The sequence below is a fragment of the Nicotiana sylvestris genome, chromosome 1, assembly GCF_000393655.2.
Source record: "Nicotiana sylvestris chromosome 1, ASM39365v2, whole genome shotgun sequence".
Lineage (NCBI taxonomy): Eukaryota > Viridiplantae > Streptophyta > Magnoliopsida > Solanales > Solanaceae > Nicotiana > Nicotiana sylvestris.
The window spans coordinates 22,584,878-22,596,103 of NC_091057.1; the positions used below are offsets into that span (position 1 = coordinate 22,584,878).

Here is an 11,226-nt window from a genome sequence, read left to right on the forward strand (position 1 = left end):
ATTTTGACATTTGAGTTTCAGATTTTACCCGACCCAATACCTTTTTCCTTTTGAAAATTTTCATAAATCACTATCTTTTAGTAGTAATTAGCAATCTATAGATACCATTTGCTATATTACGGATTATAGATACATTTTTTGTAGTTATAAAATGTATTTGATGTATTTAAGCTATTGTATTCATGAATATAGTAGCAAAAATAGGCGTGAATCAGGGAAGTCCACCTAATCAGTTGTTGTATTCGAGTGTATTCGAATGTATTCATGGAGTGAAACACGAGATTACAGTTTGACAGATTATTGTATTTGACTGTATTCACGACGTGAAATAGGGGATTACACTATTTTTAAAACGGGAAGTGAATCAATTAACATAATAGACTCCTAATATAGCTCAACAAACTCAATTATAACATACAAGTCCAACTAGGAGATGGCGGCGGTCGTGGAAAGAGGATTCGGTTTCGGAGATCCATTAAGTGACGATTTCTTTCTTTCGCGATGAAGAAGAACATTTCTTTTAATATATTTCAATGTAATTTCAATGTATTACGCTGTATTTTCATGATTTTCATTGTATTCATTGTCTTTTTTTCATTGTAATTCAATGTATCTCGTTGTATTCCATGTATTTTATTGTATTCTCTATCTTTTTTTTCCATTGTATTTCAATGTATCCCGCTATATTCTATGTATTTCATCGTATTCACTATTCATAGTTTTTTTTTAATTAATATAATTTATGTATTCAGATGTATTATATAATTTCTCTGAAGATTGCTATGTTTTTGGGGTATTTTTTGGTTAAGAATCTTTTTTATAACTGAAAATACAAATTTTGTGTGTTGTAATTGAGTTTATGGAATTATATTAGGAGTCTAGTATGTTAATTGATTCACTTTCCGTTTTAAAAATAGTGTAATCCCCTATTTCACGCCGTGAATACAGTCGAATACAAAAATCTGTCCAGCTGTAATCTCATATTTCACTCCATGAATGCAATCGAATACACTCGAATACAACAACTGATTAGCTGGACTTCCCTGATTCACGCCTATTTTTGCTAGTGTATTCATGAATACAATAGCTTAAATACATCTTATAACCACAAAAAAAGGTATCTATAATCCGTAATATAGAAAATGGTATCTATAGATGGCTAATTACTACTAAAAGATAGTGTTTTATGAAAATTTCTCTATAAAAAAATACAATCAGCGTGGAACACTTGGGCCCAAGATTAGTACCAAGAACTTGATATTAGTAATTTGTGTTCACAATCAGAAACTAAAAAAGTTAGACGAACAAATTAGAAACTGAATCGAAAAAAATAAAGTTCCAAGACTTACAGAAAGTTGTGTTTTTTTTAAAGAATTTAATCCCCTCGTTGTTTCTCAAAATTTTCGGATTAATTTCTCCTAGGATAAAATGGAACAAGTATTTTGTAGTATCGGCAATATAAATTACAGTGAACTTAACAAACGGCTGGAAATCACACTAGACACTTACTTTTTCATTTGAAAACTATGCATAAATGCATAGAAAAGAGGAGAAAATATATGCAGATTTTTCGATGTTTAGTATATGAAAAATTAGGCTAGCCCTCCGCATTTATAGCCAATGGTTTGGGTTTCAACATATGCCAAGATACCTGTTCGTTTGACAAGATATTTTTTCGACATAAATTAATCAAATTTATGTTAAGTGAATTGTTTGGTCGCAAATTTGACGTTTGGAAAAAGTTAAAATAAATTTATACCGCAAATTTTACTTTTAAAAATTTGCATGAGTAATTATAGGAAAAAGGAAATTAATAAATTTGGTCCAAAAAATATATCAATCAATTAGATCATTTGACCAAATCCAAATCTAAAGCCGAGCGAGCGCAATGACGCGAGGCACCAATTCTTCTCAACTTTTTAAGAGGTAGAAGATATGCTTCTCTATATAAGCATAACAAAATGCCTTAACAAAAGGAACATTTCAAGTTTTTCATTTCCCTCCATTTTCATTCAAACCTCTTTATCTTATTAAATAAAACTCAACGCTTGAGTGTATCTGTCTCTAACATATGTTAATGAAATGAACCTTAAGCCTAACTTAACCTAAGATCATATAAGGAAACAACAACGCATTCCCTACGGTAAATATGAGACCATCAACACATACATTGTTGGATATTCTTATGCGAATTAAACAAGTTCTCAATGAGATAAGAGAAACGTTATCCACTAGATATTGTGTAGAAATATAGTGATGGTAATTATAACTTGTAAGCTAATATAGTTGAAACAATTTCTCCAATAATTATGGTGAAGAGAAGTCAAACAAGTGAAGCTAATATGTGACAATCAAGCTGCCTTCCCATTGCCTGACATCTAACTTTTCATGAAATGACAAAACATGTATAAATGGATTGTTGTCCTTCAAGTAAAAGATGGATTGAGATGGATTACTATAAACATGGCGACTACCATTTTACAGTCCAAGAAAGGGAAAAAAACATCGCCAACAATTGGTTCAGCCAAAAAGGTAGCGACTACCATTTTACACACAACACACACACTCTCTAATAGCAATGTTGTAGAAAAAAATATAATGTTATGGAACGCCAAAAGAATCAATTTACATTACCTTGACATTGTAAAAAGAAGGAACCTTTTGCGGACCAGAACACATCTATTAAAGTGACAGGTACATCATTGACCTCTTCAAACATGTGAAAAGTCTTGCCCCAGATTTAAAGTCCAGAAATGGTGAACTCCAGAAACAAAAAGTGCAATTCCCTTTCTCACAAGTTACTTTTCTATCTTGACTCTAAATAAACGTAAACTAGGAAATTTATGCCAAAAGCATAAATTCCACTTCCGAAAATTATAATTCAAATTTCCTAATTTGCTTCTATTGCTTCACAGACTGTACACTACTCCTATTCCTCTAACAAATGGTTGGATAGCTAGACATTCTGCAACTCCCTGAGGGAAGATTCCCAATATGAGTTACCAATATGCCAAGACTTTTTGCAAATGCATCATAAAAAATACTAACAAAATCTGCATCAGCAACCATGGAGTAACATAAGGATGTGTTACCATAGGCTGGAGGAGGGACTCCCGAAATTACGTTTTGCCTTAAATAAAGATGAAAACAATGTCACCCGTAAACATGATTACCAACAGGGGCCAAAGTAACTTTCTACGTTATAAGGTTGGTGAAACCAATCTTCCAGGTGTTGGTAAGACTGCCTCCTTCGACGATTTCTTTTAAAATTCACCTGATGTTGCATGGTCAATGCTAGAATCTGCATATCACGCCACACGAAGAAAATATTGTAAGTCGTCTACCTGTACAATCAGTGCCAAAGAAGATAAAAGGTAAGATGGTTAAATCAAGAAAAGTAGCACCAAATTAATATCCAATAACATCTGACAATGCTCCAGCTTTTCCAATTCCTTCCTCCCCCAAACCCGAGAGTGGGTGCCCCATGAAAAATAGAAGGAAAAACAGTAAGTAGAAGGAAAAAGGGGAGAAATCTGAAAATGCTATCCATTAAAGCATTTTGAAGAATAGTTCACAGATTAGGAACTATAAAAATAAATTTTGATGCACAATATGCAATGGAAGAAGAAAACAAGCAGCTGCATTGAAATATCAAGCCACAAAAAGAGTGCATATTCTCCTCATATTAAATTCATCTTTACCTCTGCCATTATCCTTCGAAGAGAATTCAGCAGCGCCTCCCAAATGCCATTGAGGCATTGACAAAATATTAACTTTGCAGAACCAGACAAATTCATTTAGAAGCCCTAGGATAACATAGGTTCTGATTGATAATTCAGCTCAACCTGCTGAACACTGGCATAGACAAAGGAAAGACAAAACACAGGGAAACAAGGGATTAGTTAACTTGGACTGTACGAAGAACATCAAACTATAAAGACATTCACAAGAATGACAAGAGAAGAGGGCAGGAATAAAGGATAAAATATGATAAGTAGAGGGATCAAAATAGCCAAGTTATTCTGGAAGTATCCTACCAAAGCAGACGTTTGGATTTCATTGGATTTTAGAGATTCACCACAGATGGAAAAGACACTTTAATATGCAGCTAGAATTTAGGAGCTACTACAATAACTCCAGGTAATTGGAACAAGCTAGAAAATCATTCCTCTAGATTATTTTATGAAAAGAAACCATTCCTCAGAATATTACTTCTCTGATCTAGCAATAAGACCTTAAAGGTTGTGTAGATTAATCAATTTTCTCCCTTTGGAGCTTCTGATGATTAGCTTATTCAAATAATTACGACATACATATAAGATACGTTAAGGTTCAAGATTAAAATTTTCATGCCAAAATATCAAACACATATCATTGCCGAAGTTTAAACATCCCAGTGCCTATCTGCATTGGTATGCCCATGATGATGCATTCGCTAACTCCTATCTTATCATCCCTTCCATTTACAGATGCATTAAACAGGTGGTCGGTTGTCTTCTCAAATGAGGCTAACATCAGTACGCTATCTTTTATTTTCTGAACGCCATGTCTGGTTATTCCCAGAACTTCACCCTATGATAGAAAAAAAAAGAGTGTCCATTAAACTTGTTAATCGGACATTAAAGGAATCCAACATGTTTTTGGTTGAGGAAAATTTTCCAGGAGAACTACCTTATATGTCATCAGATCTGCTAGAAGCATCATGTGCCGCAAGTCTATTGTCATTCCATGACTTGACATGGTATAGTTAATCTCATCAATTATAGAGATCATTGCTGCTTCAATGCCTAGTCTTTGTTGCACCTCCATTATATGATTACTCTTTGTATTACGCCCATCAACTCCGTCAATGCCCATTACGGCTAGGAGACCGGTACTGCAGAAAGGAAAGAGCAAATCAGGTATCGTGTGGAAGGACTTCTATTTTATTGCAAGAACTAACTGGATCATGGAGTCACAGAAAAGAAAACCAAAAGCCCAAGCTGCTGAAAATTGAACCAAAACAGTAAGGTAGGACTGTTATTCTCTTGTACACTTCTTCACAAGATCCTCGAAACTATATTAGACAATATTATTTTGAAATAAATTTGATCAGATGAGTTGCTAGCCTTCCAGTTAACCTCTCAATCAAAGAAACAAATACAGATTTTCTGCACATACTTTATAATCCTTTCAAATTCTTTTTAATGATCTAACTGCAACAAACCAGCCCCAAAACATCTCCAAATCATGATCTTGTGATTCAAATTGTTCCATTAATTACTTTTTTCCAATTGAAAAGATAAATTTCAAAGTTATTCCTTATTTGATTTTTAAAAATGTAACAGACCTAAACTTACATAGATAAATAAATATTTTACAGTGCTCCTTCTTTCTAACAACTTAAACTTTTAGATGAGGTAGGTGAGACGCTTCAATATGGTATCAGAGCCTCCAGAATCTTGGTAGAACATTAATTTTCATGTAACAGCCGACAGCCTTACACTGCCTGCATAGACATAAAATGCAGCCCGCAGTTACAGTTTTTTGTCTTCTTTCATATAGTTGAGATCATAATTGCATTTAATTTTTGAATTAGTTTGGTGTATTGTTATGATATTTAGACTATGTCTAAATCATTAATTGCAAACATAGCATGCGTATGCAGGTCCCAAAGAAAAAATAACAGAAAAATTTGCAACAACTTTACTGGATTTTAATGTGTATTTGTAGCCATTGACTAGTTAAATACACTATGTTTGCTAATGAATATACTTTTAAAATTAAGATTTACCAATTTATTTTGATAGATACAATTAGATGAATATCTAATGTTAGAGCTATAAATAATTGAAGATAATCAATTTGGTAAGGGGCCATTATCAGTCCGAGACTACCCTGGCCTGTCCAAAAGGAGGTTAAAAGACTAAGATTGACCCAAGTTCTAATCTACTTCACTTTAAGCAATTGTTTGAGAAGGAGGTTTCAAATTCTCTAGATTGGTGCAACGTTTTCGATAACCTAACTAGCCCTCCTCTTAGGTTATTCTTTAATTTAACAAAAAAGAATAAGGTATGTGAAAGCGAAATAACTTTTGGGATCTCTCTTCCGAAAAGAGAAATAAGTTCTGAGATCTTGAATACATCTAGTTATCAGAATATTGTAGTGAATAACAGGCTTGCCACACCAAACAGAGCACAACCAAATGATGTAGAATGCGGAAGCCGTACATAAAACTTACCCTTCAACAAGCAACTCATATGTTTCTCCTTTGACATCACTCTTACGATCTCTTTCTTGTTCTTTGTTCACCACAGCTCTTTGAACCGTAGTAATACCCTGACATCCCGACAAGATTTACAAGTTGAAGTGAACAGAGTAGTTCGGACAAAAACCCACAAATTTAGTTTGATTTTAGTGTTGATAATTGTCATACCTTCACAACAACAAAAGGAAGCTTATTTTTCAACCGGTGAAGTTCAAAATGCAGTTTATCTTTATTAGCCTGAGGAAAAACTTCTAGCTTCCTGGGGTTCAAAACTTTTACTTGCTGCAGAAAATAGGAATTTTCCCCAATAAGATATAATTAATAGATAAGCAGCCGAACCAGAAACACAACCTTTCTCACCTGTTCTTTCAATTTTATTTTTGGGGTCTGCAAAATCGACTGCTTGACAATATAAGCATCAATACACAGTTGTGACACCTGAATTGTCTCCATATCTAGCGTAATAGCAATTGATGCTAATCGAGATGCCATCACAATCTTTACACTTTTAGCCACCTGCACAGAAAATAAATGTTCAACTCACAAAGTACTTAGTTCAATGTCATTATGAGAGCTTCACAAATTAATCAAGGAGGTTTGAGTGGAAGAAGAAATGGCAGGTAGGGGTGTCAATGGTTCGGTTCGGTTGGTTATTTTATAAAATTTGTACCATACCAATTTTTCGGTTATTTTATTATGTATAACCAAAATTAGACTTTTCAAAACCGTCTCAATCATGTCGGTTTCTCTTCGGTATCGGTATGGTTCGGTTAATTTTCGGTATTGTTTTTAATATCATGTAAAATTCACCAGTAGAAGTAGAATTACAATAACATACGTTCTTTTATAGTACTTAGCAAAACTCTCTAGACATTTTTACTATTTAAAGGGTGATGAATTAAAAAAAAAGATGGCTAGAGTATAGATCCATCAACTATTCTACAACAGCGTAAAAGAAATCAAACAAAGGCAAAGAAAATATTAATCACACGAGTTGAAAGATATACAAAGCTGAGACTCAAGAATAAAGTCTATAGAAGATTAAATATTCAAAAAGATAAATCTAAATTATATGAAAGGAAACATATTCAATACATTGTAGTTTGCTACTCATAATCGCTAGAATACTTTGTGTCTTGCTAATAAAGATACTTGAAATAACTTAGTTTAAGTAGAAGTAGCATAATAGGTTTTAGGAATTAGTATTTTGAGTTTAATTACTTGTTGGTTTGTAATAGTTTTCATAATTACAAGGCTCAAAGAAAATTTAATACATTATTATTTTTAAACTTAATAAATAAATATATTTTCTACATGTAAAATTTATTCGGTAAAAAACCTACCCTAGTTATCGGTGCGGTTATAGATTTATATAAAAACCTACAGTTTCTTAAAAAGAAACCTAAAAATTGGTTCGGTGCGGTACGGTTTAGTCGGTTTTCGAATATCCATTGACACCCCTAATGGCAGGGATCAAAATATATTGCTCTAAACAGGGCAAGGAATATTTTTAACATTATGCATAATATTTTACAGATTTTAAGTAGCTTTTAATGAACTTCATATTTTCCAGAACACGTAAATGCTAAATAAGTTATATAGAAAGTTGAAAATGTTGCATGAGTTATACCAAAGTTAAAACTTGAGTTCTTACCGGAATTATATTAGGAGTCTAGTATGTTAATTGATTCACTTTCTGTTTTAAAAATAGTGTAATCCCTTATTTCACGCCGTGAATACAGTCGAATACAATAATCTGTCCAGCTGTAATCCCATGTTTCACTCCATGAATACAGTCGAATACACTCGAATACAACAACTGATTAGCTGGACTTCCCTGATTCACGCCTATTTTTGCTACTGTATTCATGAATACAATAGCTTAAATACATCAAATACATCTTATAACCACATAAAAGGTATCTATAATCCGTAATATAGCAAATGGTATCTATAGATGACTAATTACTACCAAAAGATAGTGCTTTATGAAAATTTCTCTATAAAAAAATACAATCAACGTGGAACACTTGGGCCCAAGATTAGTACCAAGAACTTGATATTAGTAATTTGTGTTCACAATCAGAAACTAAAAAAGTTAGATGAACAAATTAGAAACTGAATCGAAAAAAATAAAGTTCCAAGACTTACAGAAAGTTGTGTTTTTTTAAAGAATTTAATCCCCTCGTTGTTTCTCAAAATTTTCGGATTAATTTCTCCTAGGATAAAATGGAACAAGTATTTTGTAGTATCGGCAATATAAATTACAGTGAACTTAACAAACGGCTGGAAATCACACTAGACACTTACTTTTTCATTTGAAAACTATGCATAAATGCATAGAAAAGAGGAGAAAATATATGCAGATTTTTCGATGTTTAGTGTATGAAAAATTAGGCTAGCCCTCCGCATTTATAGCCAATGGTTTGGGTTCAACATGTGCCAAGATACCTGTTCGTTTGACAAGGTATTTTTTTTGACATAAATTAATCAAGTTTATGTTAAGTGAATTGTTTGGTCGCAAATTTGACGTTTGGAAAAAAATTAAAATAAATTTATACCGCAAATTTTACTTTTAAAAATTTGCATGAGTAATTATAGGAAAAAGGAAATTAATAAATTTGGTCCAAAAAATATATCAATCAATTAGATCATTTGACCAAATCCAAATCTAAAGCCGAGCGAGCGCAATGACGCGAGGCACCAATTCTTCTCAACTTTTTAAGAGGTAGAAGATATGCTTCTCTATATAAGCATAACAAAATGCCTTAACAAAAGGAACATTTCAAGTTTTTCATTTCCCTCCAATTCTTTTCCCTCCATTTTCATTCAAACCTCTTTATCTTATTAAATAAAACCCAACGCTTGAGTGTATCTGTCTCTAACATATGTTAATGAAATGAACCGTAAGCCTAACTTAACCTAAGATCATATAAGGAAACAACAACGTATTCCCTAAGGTAAATATGAGACCATCAACACATACATTGTTGGATATTCTTATGCGAATTAAACAAGTTCTCAATGAGATAAGAGAAACGTTATCCACTAGATATTGTGTAGAAATATAGTGATGGTAATTATAACTTGTAAGCTAATATAGTAGAAACAATTTCTCCAATAATTATGGTGAAGTGAAGTCAAACAAGTGAAGCTAATATGTGACAATCAAGCTGCCTTCCATTGCCTGAAATCTAACTTTTCATGAAATGACATAACATGTATAAATGGATTGTTGTCCTTCAAGTAAAAGATGGATTGAGATGGATTACTATAAACATGGCTATTTGCAAAAAATAAACAACCTAGGACAAGAAAGGAAAAAACCCAAAAGCCAAGAGAGAAGAATTAGACCAAGCAATGGGTATGGCAGACCAAAAAATCATAGACTCAGGTGGTAGTGGAGAAATAGGGGATTGGAATGGGTATTGGACCAACTCAACAGCATGATCCCAAGGATGATGAAGGATGACAAAAAGCAAGAATGAGGTCTGCAAACAAAGGCAATAAAAATGTTAGTATAGCAACAAGTCGGGGTGCCTACAAACAATGATTTTGGTCCACTAATCAGAAACTAATGCACAAACACACAAAGGGAAATAGATAATAAAGGGCAATGTAGTTGTGGTAAGAATGAATGAAGACCCCAACCATCTCAACATTCCACATGAAGATCGTCACATAGAATGTTAGGGGAATAAACAAAATATACAAACAAAAGGAGTTGAAGGAGTTTTTAAAGGAGAATAAAGTAAACTTAATAGCTATCTCAGAGCATAGAGTTAATAGCAATAAGGTTGCCAAGATAGTAAACAAAATAGCTTATGGCTGGGAATGGTGTACCAACGGATCTAATACAACTAGAGATTGTATATGGATAATATGGGTCGCTACTGAAGTCAAATTTATAGTCATGGAGATCCATGATCAGCTCATTCATGGGATAATACAGCATGGACATACTAATATAATCATTCACTTTTTAGCAGTGTATGAGTTGTATAATATCCCGGCTAGGAGGGAACTATGGAGGAAACTAAAGGAAATAGAGGAGCTAATGATCCACCCTTGGTTGATAATGGGGGACTTTAATTCAATTATATATGTGAAGGATAGATCACAAGGAAATGAGGTACAATAATATGAAACCAGGGATTTTAGAAGGTTCACAGAAGAGTGTGGGTTGCAGAACTTCAAACTACTCGAAGAACATTTACATGGACCAATGGCCATGTTTATAGTAAGATAGACAAAGCATTAGTAAATGCACAGTGGATGAATGCCATGCCTCCTCTGCAAGTCCATATCAAGGATCCATGCCTCCTTTGTTTTAGATTTCTGAATTGTCTAGCAAACCATCTTAAGTTTGCAGACATAGTTAAAAGCGGCTGGTCAAGTCAAAGGTCTACACAAAGCATGATGGGCATATGGTTAAAGCTGAAGATTGTTAAATGAGCCCTGAATAGATTAAACAGTGAGGAGTTTATAGGAGTGTGGAACAAAATTCAGAATATTAGGGACAAGCTGAACAAATTGCAAGCACAAATGAGGGATATCAGCCACTCTACGGGAAAGTATGAGGGGGATAAGGAACTAAAGAAGCAACTTGAAAAGTGGAGTATAATAGAAGAAAGCATTTATAGGCAAAAGTCAAGGGTCAAATGGCTCAAGCTGGGTGATTCCAATACAGCATATTTCTATGCTAACATGAAGGGGAGAAGAGCACAAAATTATATGAAGCAGCTTAAATCCACAACATGAAGGTTATTGCAAAAGCCAGAGGAGATCAAATAAGAGATAATTGGCTTATACAAAGGCCTACTAGACTCAAGCCAGAATTGCTTACTTGGCATCAACCCAAACATCATGAAGGAAGGGCCAAAACTGAACAGAGCCCAACAGCTTCAATTAGTAAGTCCATTCACAAATAAAGAAGTATATCAAGCACCAGAAGGGATAAACACATTGAAAGCCCAAGA

General features: G+C 33.6%; 2 protein-coding genes across 3 annotated transcripts; one reads left to right on the plus strand and one right to left on the minus strand.

The window, feature by feature from the left end:
• Positions 1–3,124: 3,124 nt before the first annotated feature.
• On the minus strand, positions 3,125–6,821 carry LOC104219218 (DNA-directed RNA polymerase III subunit 1-like). 2 transcript variants are annotated; one of them, XM_070158538.1, is made up of 6 exons: positions 6,608–6,821; positions 6,416–6,529; positions 6,221–6,318; positions 4,672–4,876; positions 3,702–4,572; positions 3,125–3,344 (listed from the first exon to the last, which is right to left on the minus strand). In XM_070158538.1, the coding sequence occupies exons 1-5, from the start codon at positions 6,737–6,739 to the stop codon at positions 4,372–4,374; spliced, it is 750 nt and encodes a 249-aa protein (XP_070014639.1). In that variant the 5' UTR covers positions 6,740–6,821; the 3' UTR covers positions 3,125–3,344; positions 3,702–4,371. The 2 variants fall into 2 exon arrangements, with proteins under 2 accessions (XP_070014639.1, XP_070014637.1); XM_070158536.1 differs by having other exon boundaries at positions 3,125–3,452.
• A 3,339-nt stretch (positions 6,822–10,160) lies between these two features.
• On the plus strand, positions 10,161–11,008 carry LOC138891214 (uncharacterized). Its single transcript, XM_070174375.1, has 3 exons — positions 10,161–10,379; positions 10,520–10,650; positions 10,714–11,008. The coding sequence occupies exons 1-3, from the start codon at positions 10,161–10,163 to the stop codon at positions 11,006–11,008; spliced, it is 645 nt and encodes a 214-aa protein (XP_070030476.1).
• The last annotated feature ends 218 nt before the right edge of the window (positions 11,009–11,226 follow it).

What these genes read in the sequence shown, in the direction of transcription:
- LOC104219218 (XM_070158538.1), bottom strand. Translation starts at nt 6,739, where the DNA reads ATGGCATCTCGATTAGCATCAATTGCTATTACGCTAGATATGGAGACA. An exon ending in AAATAAAATTGAAAGAACAG is followed by an intron (nt 6,530 to 6,607) that starts GTGAGAAAGGTT and finishes TATTTTCTGCAG; the next exon opens with CAAGTAAAAGTTTTGAACCC. An exon ending in CAGATCTGATGACATATAAG is followed by an intron (nt 4,573 to 4,671) that starts GTAGTTCTCCTG and finishes TTTCTATCATAG; the next exon opens with GGTGAAGTTCTGGGAATAAC.
- LOC138891214 (XM_070174375.1), top strand. Translation starts at nt 10,161, where the DNA reads ATGGAGATCCATGATCAGCTCATTCATGGGATAATACAGCATGGACAT. An exon ending in ATAGATCACAAGGAAATGAG is followed by an intron (nt 10,380 to 10,519) that starts GTACAATAATAT and finishes GTAAATGCACAG; the next exon opens with TGGATGAATGCCATGCCTCC. An exon ending in AGCGGCTGGTCAAGTCAAAG is followed by an intron (nt 10,651 to 10,713) that starts GTCTACACAAAG and finishes AGCCCTGAATAG; the next exon opens with ATTAAACAGTGAGGAGTTTA.